Source organism: Piliocolobus tephrosceles, chromosome 9 (genome assembly GCF_002776525.5).
Source record: "Piliocolobus tephrosceles isolate RC106 chromosome 9, ASM277652v3, whole genome shotgun sequence".
NCBI classification, from domain to species: Eukaryota; Metazoa; Chordata; class Mammalia; order Primates; family Cercopithecidae; genus Piliocolobus; species Piliocolobus tephrosceles.
In genome coordinates this window covers 81,749,662-81,768,048 of record NC_045442.1, presented here as the reverse complement: position 1 = coordinate 81,768,048, position 18,387 = coordinate 81,749,662, and the positions used below count along the sequence as shown (strand labels likewise).

At 42.4% G+C, this 18,387-nt stretch overlaps 1 protein-coding gene across 1 annotated transcript in view; it reads left to right on the top strand.

The window, feature by feature from the left end:
* GRID1 (glutamate ionotropic receptor delta type subunit 1) overlaps positions 1-18,387 on the top strand; it is a 786,921-nt gene that overhangs the window by 735,195 nt on the left and 33,339 nt on the right. Inside the window, exon 13 of the mRNA XM_023226082.3 lies at positions 3,857-4,052. Within this exon, the coding sequence (XP_023081850.1) occupies positions 3,857-4,052 (196 nt within the window). The remainder of the gene's footprint in view (positions 1-3,856; positions 4,053-18,387) is intronic.

Here is an 18,387-nt window from a genome sequence, read left to right as displayed (position 1 = left end):
CAGTGCTCCAACCATTTGAACTACTGATAAGCAGTCTACTAGAAGGGCTAGCATTTGTTAAACATTAACTGTGTACCAGGTATATGTCTGGGATCATTAATCTTCAAAAACCCTGTGAGTTGGGTATGAGTTTTGAAATCTAAGCCCTCAGAGATTAAATGACTTGCCCCAGTCCATGGTTCTGGAGCTTGTGTGCATCACCTGGAGGGTTGTGGAAACATAGACTGCTGAGCACTACCCTCAGAGTTTCTGACTCAGTATGTCTGGAGTGGGGCCCAAGGATTTGCATTTCTCTTAAGGCCCGAGGTGCTGACACTGCAGCTCTGAGGATCACACTTTGAGAGCTACTGGTCTATGTCAAACAGTGAAGGCATTCAGATGGAGCATCCACACCCAGGACTGCCAAATTCCATCACCTATGTCTTTTTAGCTGATGTGAATTGCTCCCTGGTTTGTGTCCCGAATAAGCCACCTGTTTTCATTACCCAAATGCTTTCTCAGGTAATACCTTCTCTTCTAGGAACATTCTACCCCTTGGTTCTCCATCTGGCTGCCTCTACCCGTTCTGTCTGACTCAGCTTAATGTTCCCACTTCTAGGAAGCATTTCTTTAGCTCCTACCTATGGATTAGCTACTTTTCTGTGCTTCTGGGGTCTCCCATACAGACCTGTATTTTAATGTCTCTCATATTGCTTGGTCACTGTTGCTTTACTTCTCTGACCACTCACCCCTTGATGATGCCTGCCGTGTATTCCTTGCTTGGTGTGCACTGTGCCTTACCTAGTAGGCATTCAGAAACTGTTGGTGAAATAACTGGTTGAATGACATCAGCAAGTTGCATTGTGCATGTGAGGTTAATAGAGACCACACCTGTGATGGGCACGTCTCCTTCATCTCTCTGTGGTAGAGGTACCTGGACACTTTGTAGCAGTTGTTGATGAAGAGACTGACTTCAGAAAAGTTCTAAATTGAGTGTACTGCTAGCACAGCCTCCTCCAAGTGAAGCCTCCCTCACTTGCTTGAAAGGGCGTCCTATCTGACTTCAGCATCTGTCTTCCGCTGACTGCCAGTGTTGGCTTGGCAGTCTGGATGCCTGGCTGTCCCCATTCTCCTTTATTCCTCCCTGTGTGTCCCCTCCAAAACTGTGTGCTGTGACAAGAGGATGACTTCCTCAGGGAGATGATGGCTTTCGTGGATAAATAGTTGGGTCCCTCTGTTTAACATCCCAGGTAGCCTTCCGTAAGTTTATTCACCCTGGAATAAGATGATAGTGCCCCCTGTGCTGGGCATTAGTGAGCCTGGAAACCTTTGTTGAAAGATCGAGTGCATGTCTGAGATGGGAGAGATTCCTCTGCACAAATTTATGGCTATTAGAGGTGATGGATGAATGGAGGCTATGACCGTGGGTCTGCGCAGTAAGATTCAAAGAAGATGGGGGTGCCATTTTGAGGTTGGAACAGTGAGGTCTACTGGAACAGAAATGAACATGAAGCCATAAACATTTGGGCTGCCTGCTGCTTATCCAGAGACGTTCCCTGAGCCTCTGGACCTTCATGAATAACACCAAGAGGAGAGAGAAAATCTCCATTTCAAATGTGGGGATGAAACAGTTTGGAGATCCCTGGCAGTTACCCATTCGTTCCACACTCATGAAAACTGCAGCAATTCAGAGCAGCTCAGTATTTAGACTCAACTATGTAATTCATCCTGATGTTTCTCATTCATCAAAGCCTTGTGTTTGTTTGTATTACCGTGAGAAAAATTTTTAAAAATGTGGGGAAAAAAAGATCCCCCTCCTTTCATTACAGGCAGATTATGGCAGAGTTGCAACCCTTGGGGCCCTTCAGGCAAGGGAACATCTTGCTTCAATTAGATATAAATAATGAACAATAATTAGAAAGATTTATTCATCGAATTTGTTATTTTATGTTTCCTTTCGTCTGTAATGTATTGAAACGAATACTGAGCTCTGTTTCTGGGGCACATAGCAGGGACCTAAGGAGTGCTGTGGCATGTGTCTCTGAAGCAAGGGGAAGCATCCACAGCTGGGCCTTCTGTGTGCTGGCTGGGGAGGCTGCTGTCAGCATTGGTCCAGGGCCATGGATGCAAAAAAGGGGCTCCTTCAGCTTCAGTCCTCAACTCGTATAGTCCACTGGGGACCCGAATAATCACGGTAGTCAGGGACTGCTCTGAGAGCTGAACACAAATCCCATTTAATCCTCATAGCAATCCTCTGCCACAGGCTCTCCTTCTATCTCCATTATTAAAAGATTTGGAAACTGAGGCACAGATAAGTTAACTAACTTTTCTGGACCACAGTGTTGGTTGTGGAGGGCAGACAGGCAAGGTAGGTAATTGGACTCCAGAGCCCTTGCTTGTCTCTGCTCTGGCATGTGGCCCTCTGAAGTCCCGGTGAGCTCGTGCTGCCACAGAAGCCCACAAGGTGTGGAGAGGGCACAGGGAGGCTGGGGTGGGGACAGCTCCCCAAGGAAAGAGACAGCTGTTGGCTGCTGGATTTTCAACGGGCTTGTAGAGGTGTTGTTAGAGGAGGAAGATAAAGGGATTCCAGGCAGAGGGAGCAGTGTGGCCTGGTGCCACGGATGGGAAGTGTGTGGGATTTCTCATTTCAAGGTTGGCTACGTTGCTGTGTGCAGGTGGGGAGAACAGCCAGAAATGAGACCAGAAAATGGAGGGTTGTGTAGACCCAGTTGAGAAGACTGGCTCTTCCTGTGGAAACGGTGACTCAGAGAGAGGGAGGGATGATGATGTGGGTTGATAAAGAGGAGAGACAGATTTCTAGAAGAGAAATAAGTAGAGTGATCAGGCTGGAACCTGGAGAGAGAGCCTAGTTCCCCACTGGGCTTTTTTTTATTTTGCAATTCTGTTTGGTACATGACATTTTCTCAACATGCTGAACCAAGTACGCTCTTCTGAAGCAAGTGAAATCTTCATAGCGACTGGTCCTTCCTGCTGTGCCTATTCGTCCTTCCCCAGAGGAATCTCCTCCTCTGCCCCTAGCTCAGAAGTCTGCTCTTGGGCTGCCGATGGCTGTTGTTTCGTGAAATCCCCCCTCTGATGTGCACCTGGCTGGAGCCACCTGCCACTCCTGTAAGGAGAGCAAACCCAAGGCCTTCAGAAGTGCTTTGTTTTTTACATTATCTTTTAAATGATTGTCAACATTTTAAAATCAGGAGAGAGATAAAAATCTAATTTACTTTATTTTTTCAAAAACCAAATTGGTTGGGGAGGTCATGGGGAGGGGAGCATTCGAAGTCAATAATTGGCTAGACCCCTAGCACAGCTGCAAGCTTTGGAGGGGATGCCTCTTAATTTACCCTGAGTCAGTTGGTCTCTGAGTGCGTTTCTTCCCCATGCTGTCTCTGAGTGTCACAGGCCAGCCATCATTATCGTCCATATTGCCAGCATAGGCCTTTTTCCTGCGCAGCCTCTGCAGGCATCTGAGTTGGAGATCCGCAGCAAACAGCCTCCCATGTTGCCCTGACTCTTTGATACTATGCTTCTCTGTCTATATGTCTGCTTCTACAGCTGAACTGTAAGCTCCTTAAAGGCAAGAATCATGTCTTATTCATCCTTTTATCCCTCCAGTTCAGTAAAGAACCTGGTTTTAGGTGCCCAGTCATCTTATTGAGTTAATCTACACTGAGAAAACATACCTGTAATTGAATGAGGCCCTCTCCGGGCTGAGGGACTCAAACTTTGGGGGATTGGGAATGAAGAATGTGGATAGTGGGCCATGCTGGGCTTGGACTTCAGAAGAGCCTTGCAGCCCATTTGTAACGTTGCAGTGTGCAGTGCACAGCATGTACTCATGCCTCGCTGCCTTTCTGCATTTCAGGACTTTCCAGGACTTGTCCAAACAAGTGGAGATGTCTTATGGCACCGTCCGGGATTCTGCTGTATATGAATACTTCCGAGCCAAGGGCACCAACCCCCTGGAGCAGGACAGCACGTTTGCCGAACTCTGGCGGACCATCAGCAAGAACGGAGGGGCTGACAACTGTGTATCCAGTCCTTCAGAAGGCATCAGGAAGGTAGGCGGGGAGCTGGCGCTTGGGCACGTGCACTGTGACAGGGCCACGGGGTGGTCATCCCCCAGGTGGGAGACACCTCCAGAGGCATCTGACTCTGAGCAGCCCTGTTACCTGCAGGGCAATCCATCACACACATTCTTTAGGTGGATGCCCCTTCTGGGCAGCAGAAGTAGAGCAGCTGCTCCTTAGAGACCTTCCAAGTTTGCAGAGTGGTGCTGGCTGGGGAGAAGCAGGCAGATTAAGCCTGACCTTTGGCCCACCCTCCTCACGGGCTCATAGGAGGGTGGCACCGAGAGACCTGTCCACCCCAGGTGAGAACACTTGGCAAAAGCAGAAGCAGAGTACCAAGGAAGAGGTGCAGGAGTGAAGGGAGGGTGTTGGGGAGAGGGTGGCCCACTGTGGTTAGCCTGGGGATCTGGTTGGGGAAGTCTGCACACAGGGAAAGGGTCAGCCAAGTGGGCTGGGCTCATCTCTGGGTCCGTACTGTGAGAAGAGGTGTGCCTCAGAGATGGGGATAAGGGCAGAGAGCCTGGGACAGAGCCTTACCAGGCAAAGCCTTGGGAGGACAGGTGGGAAGATACCAGTGCCAGAGGGAAGAAGGGAGGAGAAAGCCCATGATGCTCTTCAGCACTGTTAGATGTTGCTCATTTGTTTCAGTCAATTTCCCACAATGACTCGAATTCAGCATTATTATCCTCTTATACAGCTGAGGATTGGATGGTTCTGACTCATGACTCCTTGGGTTCCAATCTGGGGAACTGGCATTTATCCACTCATGTGCAGCTGTAGAGCCCTTGGAGGTCAATGAAGAAGAATGTGGTGGGATGAAGGCAGGTGTTATGATTTTGCTGCTGGTGGTGGGGTCCTGCTGTCCAGTGACCCCCACATGCGATGGCTACTGTCCTGAGGTCATTGGAGAGTAGAACCAGACATATGTACAGCCACCTGGTCAGCACTGCTGCCTCTCTGAGCAGACCGACTGCCTCAGTGTCTCCTCCTATCCCTTCCCTCCCAGACCCATCCTGCCACCTCTGTGGAGTCTCCTCATGTATACCCTCACAGGCGCACTCACACCTTACCCCCCCACCAACACATACACTCATCCCTGTGCTGCCCCCCAGCCACTCCAGTGACATCTTGGCCTTCCTGCAGAGAGCGGTGGATGTCAGGACAGCCTGGGGCAAGCTGTGGGGCCACTAAGGCCCACTACCCTGCTCTTCATGGTCCTCACCAATCTGCCGGCCCCTCCCTGATGTGCCCCAGAGGGGTCAAGGGAGAGAGGCCTGAGTCCCCCTTTGCTTTGGAAACACATGGGCATCAGACAGAGTGCAGCCTCTATCCCATGACAGGCTGGGGCACCTAGCTGTGGTACCATGTGGAGTGAGGCCCATTGGGAAGACGGTTGTGCATAGGATGACTTGTACAGGATCCCATGCTCAGGATGACTTTTCCTTGCCATTTAGCCACATTGAACAGCAGAATGTGTCTAGGCTCTGGAGCTTGACACATTTAGGTGTGAATTCCAGTTTTGTAAGTTACCAACATTGTGAAATGGAGCACACCATTCTCCCTGTCTGGGAACTCTTGGAGTTGAGAAAGACCTGGACAACTTTCCATTTGGGGGTCTCCTTAGAGATTTAAATGATCTGACAATACATATCATGATAAATTTTGAATGTTTAGATTTAACAAAGTGATACTTTGACAATAATAATAGAATGCGGTGTAACTGTGCTATTCTCATGCTTACAAGATTTATTAAAACCTCATAGTTCTCACTTCACTGCAAAGGGTGGTGCTCTAGCCTTAAGCTGCAGGGTCTTCTTTCATCCCTGACAGTGAATCTTTGTGGCTGTAGGTGACCTCATTTGAAGATAATGAACACAATGTTGATTTAAGGCCTTTTGTGCATGTGAGGCCTGGGCCAAATGGCCTTCGAGTTCCTTTTCCTGCCTTTCTTTGACTCTCAGAGAGAGCCAGTACTGTCATCCTCACAGGGTCTTATGAAGATTCATTGCATAATGCTAAAAAAAAAAGCACTGCTTAGAAAAATAAAAAGATAGCTACTTTTGACTTTGTTAAAGTTCTGTTCATTACAAGTTACTTTAAATAAAATAAAAAGGCAAGTCACATACTGGGAGGGGATATTTACAATACATATAACCAATGCAAGATTACTGTCAAGAATATATCAATAAGAAAAGCTCAAACAACTTAATAGGAAAATAGCAAGAGGCTTGCACAGGCCTGACACAGAAGAGGCAACACAAATGGCCAATAATCAAATGAAGAGATGTTCAAAATTATTAGTGATCTGTGAAATGCAAATCAAGACCATAAAGATTATATCATTTTACACCAATTAGTTTGGCAAAAAATGAGAGGTGGTGAAGAAGACGTGGAGTGACAGTTGGTTAATTGCTGGTGGGGGTGTGCTCAGTACAATCGCTCTGGAGAAGAGCTTAGCGTTCTCTTATAAAATGGAACACTTACATACCGTATGGCCCAGCAATTACACTCCAATGTATCGACCCAAAATAAATGTCCACATACACTTTTGGAGACAAGAAAGGCCACGGTAGCACTTCCTGTAAAACCAAAACCCTGGAAACCATCCAAATGACCATTAACAATATAAAGAAAGATGTTGGCTACAATGAAATGGATGAATCTTAGCAGGATGATATCGAGTAAAATAAACCATTAAAGACAATTTCATACAGGTCAACTAATAGAAGGTAACACAGAATATTATGCCCTCTTAAAAAATGTATAAAATATACACATGCACATCCAAAGCAATGATAAAATACAAGTTTCACCACAGTGGTTGCTACAGGTGGGAGAGCCAAAGCAGCAGGGAAGAGAGAAGGACATTGTTGGTAAGGCAGGGTTGGTGTTAGGTTTAGATTAGCAGGAGATTTTAGAAAATTAGTTAATGAGTTAATTCAAAAAGACAGCCATTCCAGGAGAAATGTACGGGTATCCTGACGCAAAAGTTGTCATTGATCTTATTCTGCTCACCTCCCTACTCTTCCAAATGTTTGTCCACACCAAGCAAGGCAATGCTGGACTCCTCACAAGTACCCACCCTTTCTCTCTTTGCAGGTGACATGTGCCTGCTTATGCCTCAGAAAGGCCAACAAACACCATCGAGCCCTCTGGATGGTGATAAATCTGGAAATGAGTCACTAGAGAAACACATCCTCATTATTCTAGCTACCCCTTGTCCATTGGTGGCACTTAGGAAACCACTCACCCTCTGGTGATATTTAGAGTCTTACTCACGAATACAACAATGTTAAAAAATCAGTAGCAAAGGATGCAAACAAAGGATTTTTTATCAATGCCTCTCACTTCATGGTGTAGAATTTAATCTTTTTTAGTACATAGGATGGATTGTTTTCATGATACCTTCATTTTATGAACCCCAAGCTGGCTTTGAGATCACAAATCTCTCTCTTGCATTTGGATCTCTAAGAAAAAGAAACCGACTGCCAGCACTAGACAAATGTTAGGGGTTTTATAACTAGTGTCATAAAAGTGAGTTTATAGTATTGTCAGACAATGAAGTGTGCTGCTTTTTTTTTTTTTTTTTTTTTTTTGAAGAAAAGCTCAGATTTACTCTCAAATCCTCCTTCTTCATGTGCCTGTTTGGATGACTACTGGACTTAAATGCTTGTCTGAAATTTGTCCTCTTCCCTACTTCTATGGAGTGGCCCCTCTGCCCCCTGCCCCCAGACTATGGCTTCAGTAAGCTTGTGAATCCCTGAGCCCAGAGCAGACCAGTCTGGAGATGGCTGTGCCCTAAGTGAGGATGACAACTTGAATCCAGAAACTGCAGGACAAATCCAACAAGTAGGGAATTATGGGCCTAGTATTCAGGGAGGAACAGCCTCTCCAAATCCCAGAGTCTGCTGCCATGCAATGTGGGCAGCCTGGCAAAGGTGAGGAGTTGCCCACCGAGGGGCTTCTTCTGGAAGCTTCTTTAGCAATTGACAGAGAATCACACTTCTAATTTTCAGTTGCTCTTTGGTGACTCAGCTCCATTTTCAGGAAGTGCTTGGTAGCAGAGCAATGTCTATTTGCTGCAAAAGTCAAGGAAGTTGGTACGGAGGGTGACCCTGGAGAGCTGCTGTTATTTTCTCCTTGGGAGTGCTAAGGCTTTTAATGACATGAAACCAATTTAGATGGGGAATTGTTTAGAGTGATCACTTGTCCACGATATCAGAACTGGAGAAGGGTTATGTCATGGTTGGCTCACCTCTGGGACCCACTCCTTCATGCCAACACACACCATTGAGCCTCTGGAGGGTAATAAACCTGGAGATGAGTCATTAGAGAAACACTTCCTTATTGTTCTAGCTACTCCTTGTCTATTGGCGGCACTTAGGAAATCACTAACCCTCTGGAGATAGAGTCTTATTCATGAATACAACAATGTTAAAAAATCAGTAGCAAAAGATGCAAATAAAGGATTTACCATGCCAGTGGCCAGTGAGATAAGGACAAGTGAGATCTTGTCAGATTTTGATGAGGCAAATATGAAAGAATTTGGGACAGGAGGGAATTTTTATTTATTAAGAGACTACAACACACCGTTTTCACAACAAACCTGCCTGGCACCCAGTAAGTCTCAATGAATACAGGATTGTCCCTGAATGAGTCATCTGTTTGCTGTCTGACTGAGCAGAGGCAGATAAATTGGAGACAAGGTTCCTGTCATCAGTTAGCAGGTTACCCTCTTTAGATTTCATGGTGGAAGGGACAAGAGAAATAGCTCCAGGGTTCCTGTCAGGCTTGTCTCTTGATAACCTTCTGTAGGGGATAAGATTTTCCTGGTCCTGAAAGATGTGTCACAAAGAGAGAGGAGAGAGGCTGCTTCCATTTCTGTCAGCCACGTGCACCTATCAGGCCTAAGGAAAGACTAGACCAAGGATTGGCAAACTCTGACTCCTGCTCAAATCTGACCTACAGCTTGTTTTATAAAGGTTTATTGGAAAACAGCCCAACTCATTTATTTACATGTTATTTATGGCTGCTTTCCTGCTATTTCAGCAGAGTTGAATAGTTATGATAAAGATATATGGCCCACAAAGCCTAAAATATCTATTATCTGTTGCTTTATAGAAAAAGTTTGAGGACTCCTGGTCTAGACAGGGGCAACCCAGGGACATTGCCTCTAGCTGTGCATCATCTCATAGCACACAGTTACCATTAATAGGTAGCATATCCTCTAACTCTATATGATGGAATAGTGCACAGGCATCTCTACTAAGAAGTTCCTGCTGCAGCTCTGCACCATTTAACAGCTCAGGTGCCTCTAGTAGTGCATCATCCAGCTCTGTACCATCTTGTAGCATTCGGGCTCTGCCCCTTTTTGTCCTCTAGGTCTGTCTCTGATGGCCTAGAAACTTCTCCCTCACTGCACTGAGACCCAGCTTTACTGCTGGTCTGGCCTGGTCTCCCTCTGAAATCTATTGAGCAATCTCTACATCCCAGGCACTGGGCCAGATCATTTACATACATTCATACTTTCATCTGAAACCGACTACTTGATTATTATCTCCAAGATGTAGAAAGTGGACCTGAGCCTCAGAGAAACTAAGTGACTTGCCTAAGGTTCACACAGATGTGAGTAATTAGTGGCATGGTCACCAAAACCTCATTCTACTCATGCCTCTTCCCATGGGGTGGTAATCTCGTCTTTTCTACACCTCATTGTGTTTCCACCCCCTTGTGTACACTTTGCTTGTGCTTTTATTTCCTTCTCTCTCTGACACCAAAGTAGGAAGATATATGCCCAACTCCCATGTTTGGCAGCCATACTGCTCCTTCCATGTGTCATGGCAAAGGTTATTGAAGTCTGTGACTTTATCTTTTGATTTTCAAACTATTAAAATATCCATTACAGAAATGCAGATGCAGAATTGAGCTGGCAAATGGTTCAAATTTATATGATAATAACTTCATCACGTGAAGTCAGATTTTAATATTGCTGATGGGATTTGTTTTTTCTTTAGCTTGATCAACTTCATCAAGCAACATCCAGCATAACCCAATTTCTGCTCAGTACCAGGGCTGACCTGGACCACCAATTGATTAAGCCTTTCCATAAATCAAACCTAATATTTAATAACACTGTCAAATAGAATATAGCGCTAATAGTTTAAATGTCAATCTTCACAGCTCATTGAGTCCTTTGAATAAATAGACGAGTAGCTTGTTTCAGACCCTGTGGCTGGAGATAGTATTTTTCAGAGGGAAGGAGTTTTTTAGGTCAGCATTTGGTGGTAACAAAAGGTGGTGTTTTCCTCTCAGTAAATACAGCTGAAGTCACAAAGTGTGAATGCAAATGCAGGAAGAAAATGGGCCCACAAATCTTATTTCCACCCCGATCTAATGCTTGTCCTTGCACTAGATTGCATGTGGGCATCACCTCTTAGCACCAACATTTGCTCCCTTCCTCTTCCTTTCTGCTCTGTAACAGGGTTGCTCTCCTTGCACATAATCTCTGCTTAGTGTCAGGGACTACACCTGTGGCAGAGAAGCTGATCCCTAGAAGGATGGCAGTCTTCCACAGTAGGATCAGGAACTTTGAGTAGGGCGAGGCTTATATGGGTGGGCACTTCTTTGCACTTTTGGGATGCTAGATTCAAAGATCAAGAGAATTTGACCAAGATGATGGAAGAGGATGTAGACTAGATAGCTACCTGTGTGGTGCAAAGCAAAAATACTGCTCTCTACAACAGCAAGAGCCCTTGTAGCCATGATCCCGGAAATTCTGTTATTTCACTGCTTCCAAGTGAGTATGGATTGGGGATTTTGTAAGCCTCTTTCCCTCTCAGCCACTCACGTTGGTGAATCATTCATGTCTATATCTTTTGTACCTGCTCAAAAGACCCTATATCTATTTTGCAACTTGGATGGTATCTTCTCTTTATTCATTCATTTATGAACTTATCCATTCAAGAAATGTAGTTTGAGTAGCATCTTCCTTTTAGGAGTTAGAAAATGTGTGTTTAAATTTTATGTTCAACCTAGTCTGTGGCTTTGAACAAGTATATTCACCTTGCTGTACCATCTGTGATACTTGAGGAAGGTCTGTCCAGATTAGTTGCAAGTATACCAATGTATAGGGTCTAAAGCATCCAATGTGGATTGTAGCACAAGGTATACATTCAGCAGGTGTCAGCAAACTATCTTAGCAACTGCTATATGTTAGAAAAGGGTATTTATTTGTTTGTTTGTTTGTTTATTTTCCGAGATGGAGTTTTGCTCTTGTTGCCCAGGCTGGAGTGCAATGGTACAATATCAGCTCGCAACCTCCATCTCCCCAGGTTCAAGCGATTCTCCTGCCTCAGCCTCCTGAGTAGCAAGGATTATGGGCATGTGCCACCATGCCTGGCTGATTTTTGTATTTTTAGTAGAGAAGAGGTTTCTCCATTTTGGCCAGGCTGGTCTCAAACTCCTGACCCCAGGTGATCCGCCTGCCTCAGCCTCCCAAACTGCTGGGATTACAGACGTGAGCCACCGCACCCAGCCACAAAAAAGATATTTTTAAAAAGGCAAGAGCACTTAGTCTTTTATGAGATGCAATTAAAATACACATATAGTATCTATTTCATGAGTTTAGACAATTTATGCAATTCTGTAATAATCACCCAAAACAAGATAACTGTTTCCATCACCTGCAAAAATTTTCTTTTGTCACTTTCTAGACACTTCTCCTCATCCCCAGAGAAAACCACTTACAGATTTCTAGCACCACACATTAAATTTACCTGCTCTTGTAGTTCATATAAATGGAATTATACAGAATATATGTATTTGTGTTTCCTTCTTTCACCCAACAAAACGTCTATGAGATTTACCCATGGAGTTGTGCATATCAGTATTTCTTTTGTGTGTGTGTGTGAATGATAGTCTATTGTATGAATAAACCTTGATTTGTTTATTTATTCTCCAATTAACATACATTGTAGTTGTTGCCAATTCAGGGCTACCATAAATATGACAATATGAACAATACTATACAAGTACTTTGTTGAGATATGTCTCTGTTTTTCTTTGCTAAATTTGAAAGGGTGAAATTCCTAGGTCATTATGAAACTAACTACCTCCTATGTGCTTATGCTACTTTACATCACCTCTGGTAATATAATCCTTACATACTTGTAAGTCCCAGTTGCTGAATGTCCTATCCTGCATTGGTGTTGCCAGTATTTTTGGTTGCAGCCAATTTAGTGGGTATGAACATAAATCTGATTATTATTTTAATTTGCTTCTCTTTGGGGACTAGTGATGCTGAGCATGTTTTCATGTGCTTATTGGCCATCCATGTATCTTCTTTCATAAAATATGTGCTTTTTTTGTTAATATTTATTTGGTTTTCCATCTTCTCATTGCTGATTTGTATTCATTAATTTATATATTCTGGATAGAAGTCCTTGATCAAATATAAGTACTACAAATATAATTCTTAGTCTGTAACTTGCCTATTCATTTTATTCTATTGACCTATTACCATTATTAAGATAATTTGCATTTAATCAATTGACTACATGCCTTGATTGACAGTCAACTGGCCATGTATGTGTTGGTCTATTTCTGGACTCCATTCTGTTCCATTGATCCATATAACTACTCTTATGCCAATACAAAAATATCTTGATTATTGAAGTTTTAAAATAATTCCTTAAATCAGGTATTGGAAGTCCTTCAACTTCGTTCTTCTTTTACAAGATTGGGCAATTTCAGATTCTTTACATTTCCACTTGAATTTTAGAATCATTTTGTCAATTTCTTCAAAAATGCCTGTTGAGATTTTGATCGTTATTACATTTAATATAAGGATCATTTCAGGGAAGACTTACATTTTTATAATACTGAATCTTCTAATCTATAAGCATGGTTTTTCTGTTCAAAAATACCAATTCCTGTCTTCACTGATTTTCACTGTTGTTTTTATATTTTATTGATTTCAACTTTTTTGCACATAAAATATTTTCTTCTATTTTACTTTGGTTATAATTTTATCTTACCTCTTCTAGCTTCTTAACGTTAAAACTTACATCATTACTTTTACACTTGTTTTCTTTCCTAATATAAGTATCAGAGCTATGAACTTCCCTCTAAACACTGTTTTAACCCCACCCTGTGAATTTTTATATGTTGTGTATTCATTATCACCTAATTCAAAATATGAAGTCTCAGACTTAATCTTTTTGTTAAGGAATCAAGTTCTAGAGGACAGCAAACGGCTGCAATTGATTTAATGTGGGAAAGAATATGGATGCCCAGAGCGGGGATACTTAGTGAAGTTAGAAGAAGCTTTCCAAGATAGTCATGTTAGGAACACATATTTTATCATCTCTAAGCCTCAACTCCTTTTCTGATTTGAAGTTAAAAGTGTGAGAATGTGAGAGCAAACTGGCAAGCCAGAAATAAAAGGTACAGGAAGATAAAGGAAATTAGAGAGGCAGGAAAAAACAGTTGAACTCCATGTGAACAAAACCCACATTTATTTCTACTAAATGTGTAGCTTCCTTGTCGGAGAATGAGAGCAGTGGTCTTTTCACTGCTTCACAGTTACTGTCTTCAGTATCCCTGCCATGGTCTTGGGCTTCAGCTTCCTGAATTCTGTAGACCGTGGCCAATTAAAATGTGCCTAAGCCTTTTTCACATGCTTTGACTCTGCAGTCCACCCAACGGCAGATCCACTTAAATATCCCCCAATCCATATCAACTTTTAAAATAATAAGCAGTTTTGAGAGGAAATCTTTAGGTTATACATTTATGATTTACATGTAATAAGTCCCCATTAAGAAAAGTTTAAGAGATTTCTTTTTTTCACAACCGAAATGCAGTTCCAGGAATCCTCTTGTGTATTTCTGTCTAGCCTTTTTAGAATTTCTACAAACATGGCATATAATTATAATGCTATAATAGTATTTTATCCTGCATTTTTCTGACAATGTGGGAAAACTTTATAAAAATTGTTTAGTGACTAATTAGTATTTTATCAAATAGATGTAAATGGATGTAAAAATTTTATTTAAACATTCCCTTCTTGATTGCCATTTGGGTCATTTCCAGTTGTTTACAGTTATAAATAACATTGTAATGAACATCTTTATGCCTAATGTTTTTCAGTTACTACATTTATTTCTGTAGGTCTAATTCTCAAAAGTAGAATTATGATGCCAAAAAGGTATATAAACATTTAAAGCCCTTGATGAAATATTATTGAATATTCCCAAAAGCAGAGCTTCGAATGAATTACATTATTAGTTTTGGGATCTAAAGAATATTTGTTTGTCAGTGGATTTTTTTCATCAAATCCTTGTGATTTATCTTAAGATTTTAAAAATATATTAGTATTTTTCTACTTTCTCATCTTTCATTGTGATTTTTTGTTTATCTTTCTGTTTATATTTGTAGTTATTTGTGTATGCATGTATTTTTGCTTTATTTTGATTTATAATTCTGGGGACTAGAGTGGAACAGCAATCATTTTCTTTAATTTTTTTTTTTCCTGGGCGTTACCATTATAAATTGTGGCTAATTGGGGAAGTTGAATGACATCATGTTTAGAAGTCTATGGTTGTTCAATAATCAGAAGTGATGGACATGTAAATTTCTTCCTTAAATATAGATTTCTGCAGTGTTTTACTCTGTGAAGTATTTTGTATTTTATCCATTTATTCATTCATTTATTCATCAACTCATTTACTAGTGCTGAACTCAGTTAATATGTAAAAGTGGACGTGACACTTTTCCTCCTAAAACTGAGTTAGAAGAGAAGACAAAAATGGACTTGGGACAGTATATTATTTCAAAAGTAAAATATTTTTGTATCCTTTCTTATTTTACCCTGGGTCTCCCTTTCCTCCGTTGGGGCCTTATGTCAATGGACAATCAGGAGATTAATCACAACAGCTACCATGGGAGAAACCTGGTCTGGACCAGGTGTGAGGTTAAGTTTCACCTGTGCATCAGGTCAACTGTGCTTCAGCACAACCAGTTCATTAATGAGGAAACTGAAGTTCCAAGAGGGCAAGGGACTTGCTGACAATCAAGCTTGAGTCAGTATTGAACTCTTCTCACTCCAGCACCCTTGTCGTTACCCTGTGACACTCCACAGAAATGGAAGAAACTCGTGATCAGAATGAAGCTTCAGCTCCCGCAAACTGCTTGGAGCACCAGTCTCCTTCTCTGCTTGCCAGGCTGGTTCCTGGTTATCCCTCAGGCAGTAACAGAAGCATTAATGTCTCCTGAGCCTTCCCTGGGCTTTCCCTTTCCCCTTACCACACAGTTCATCCCAGAGTGCAGCCTCACCAGATGCCATCCAACCCTCAGTGCCCTGCTCTGTCACAGCCCTGCTAGACTTGAGGCTTTTCTACAGTGAGGCCTGCCTCTTATTTATTTGTCTGTCCTAAGGGCTGGCCGAGGACAGAGGTGGGGATAGGGATAAAGCACTTACTCAAAGTCTCCTACCCTTTCAAAAATCAAAGTAAATGTTCAATGAGTAAGAAATGAGAGTGGGAAGAAATGCATTCATATGCATCTTTCTTAAACATGAATGAGCAGCAAAATTGCTGGGGTCCACTTGCAGTAAGGGCAAGGAAGGGGCAGAGAAGGGCAGGGGGTCCTCTGTCCTGGGCCTGGGTGGCAGAGTCAGTCTTACTGGAGCCCATTGCCGCACAATTGACTAAGTTGGCCCCTTTATAACTGCTTGCCGTTTAATTCTGTTTGGTGATGACTGGTTTGGGATAATACAGTCCAAAGATCAAGGAAAACCCCCACTGTGCCTCCCTCATTAAATTATTCTGCTTTGGGTTTTGAGCATTGCCAAGCAAATCTTGTTATGAATTCTGCAATTACTTTCTTTTACAATTTTTATAATTTGATAGAGTAAGCTCTGGAATCAAACCAATATCCATGCCATCATGCTAACCTTGATTATTTTCAAACTTCTTATTAGAGGAAGTGGGAGGATATTGACTTCTCTTAAATCTGATTTTTTTTTTTTTTTTTTTTTTCAGATTTTCTCTACCCTGTAATTTGCTTTGTACCCAGGTCTGATATGCTTCACCTTAGTGCTGGCTATAAATGTGGGCTGATTCCATTCTGCTTGTTCCATTGAATATTATTGCTTTGGGTTTTATGACTTAAGTTTTTACATTTTGAACTGAATTGTTTTGTTGTTTGATTACATTAAAATCAAGAAGACATTTCTGATGAAAATAATTTGGATTTATTATGTCAGCCAGATTGTTGGCAATTTTTGTATAGCTTATTTTTATTTCCACTTTATTGGCATAATGTTTATTCAGGAGCAAAAAGGAAGAAAAAGTGAAGAAAAATAACATTTACACAGAAATTGACGTGTGGCATTGTGCTTATGCACTTTATCTTCACCATTGAGGATCTTTTGTGGCGTGTTTCCATTTTGCAAATAAGGAATGCAAAACTCAAAAAAACTAAATTATTTTCCCAAAAATTAGCTGTCTCTTTCTACCATTTTTGTGTCTTTTTGTTATTACTACTATTATTATCATTGTCATCATTATCTTGTCATCATCCATAAGATAAAACATATTTGGGTAGAAGTAGTGGTTTCCACTGGGATGGGGTACTCCAATAAACAGCTGATAGGTCTCTTCACTCTACAACATGAGGATATTAAGATTTGCTCTGGGTCCTATATTTTGAAACTGTAGTCTCTCTGTGTGTGTGTGTGTGCGTGTGTGTGTGTGTGAGAGAGAGAGAGAGAGAAAGAGAGAGGGAGAGAGAGAGAGGTGCCCCCATCAGGACTGTGCAGGAGTTCCCCACTACCCCTATAAAGCCCCTCTATTGGTAAACTTTATTTATTTATTTTTTTTTTGAGATGGAGTTTCGCTCTTGTTGCCCAGGCTAGAGTGCAATGAGCAATCTTGGCTCACTGCAACCTCCGCCTCCTGGGTTCAAGCAATTCTCCTGCCTCAGCCTCCCGAGTAGCTGGGATTACAGGCATGTGCCACCACACCTGGCTAATTTTGTATTTTTAGTAGAGACGGGGTTTCTCCATGTTGGTCAGGCTGATCTCGAACTCCAGACCTCAGGTCATCCGCCCACCTCAGCCTCCCAAAGTGCTGGGATTACAGATGTGAGCCACTGCACCTAGCCCTCTACCAGTAAACGTTTATGGTTCTTTTGACTTTACAAAGCTGTAAATTCCGACAGGTAGAGCCCACAGCTTATTCAGCTGCGAGGAATGTGAGTCCATTTGTATCTTTTTGGTCAGAATGTGACCTCTTTTATAGCTCCTCAAAGTGCTCCAAGGCTGTTGTGTGAGCTCTGACATTTTAGCAAAGGCCATAAAGGAATACTTAGCCACAAATGGAGTTAGAGGATGAGGCTCTTCCACATAAGCCTCTGGAGACGGTCTCCCAGCACATGAAGGGATGTTCGTTAATATTAATTGGGATAGCATGCAATTTTGCTGCTTCTCTCTCCTCACAGCACAGTTCGTGTTGCCAGTTCCCAGCAACCCTTTATGGCTAAAGAGACTTTAAGAAGAAGCTGCTTCAGACAGCAAAGCCACCTTGGCCTGGGGGTATAGTTTCATGGGTCTCACTTAAACTTTATTTCAGTGAAGTCAAGTGCTCAGTTAAAGGCAACATAGCATAGTGAATAGAGAATCGGATTTGGGTCTGAAAGAACTAGATTTGGCTCTTGCATCCATCTTTTACTAGCTGTGAGATCCTGGGCAAATTAATGGGCTCCTGAATAATAAGAATAATAATACCAGGTCTTATCAGAGTTATTATGAAGATTAGAAGTGATGTGAAAGAGCCAGGCATGGTGGCTCGCGCCTGAAATCTCAGCACTTTGGGAGGCTGAGGCGGGAGGATCTCTTGAGGTCAGGAGTCCAAGACCAGCCTGGACAACATGGTGAAACCCCATCTCTACTAAAAATACAAAAATCAATACACCATGGAATACTCTACAGTCATAAAAGGAACAAGATCATGTCCTTTTCAAGGACGTGGATGAAGCTGGAAGCCATTATCCTCAGCAAACTAACACAAGAACAGAAAACCAAACACTGTTCTCACTCATAAGTGGGAGCTGAACAATGAGAACACATGGACACAGGGAAGGGAACAACACACACTGGGGCCTGTTGGGGGGTGGAGGGATGGTATCAGAATAAGTAGTTAATGCATGTGAGGCTTAATACCTAGGTGATGGGTTGATAGGTGCAGCAAACCACCATGGCACACGTTTACCTATGTAGCACATGTGCACATCTTGCACGTGTATCCCACACCTTCAAATAAAATAAAAA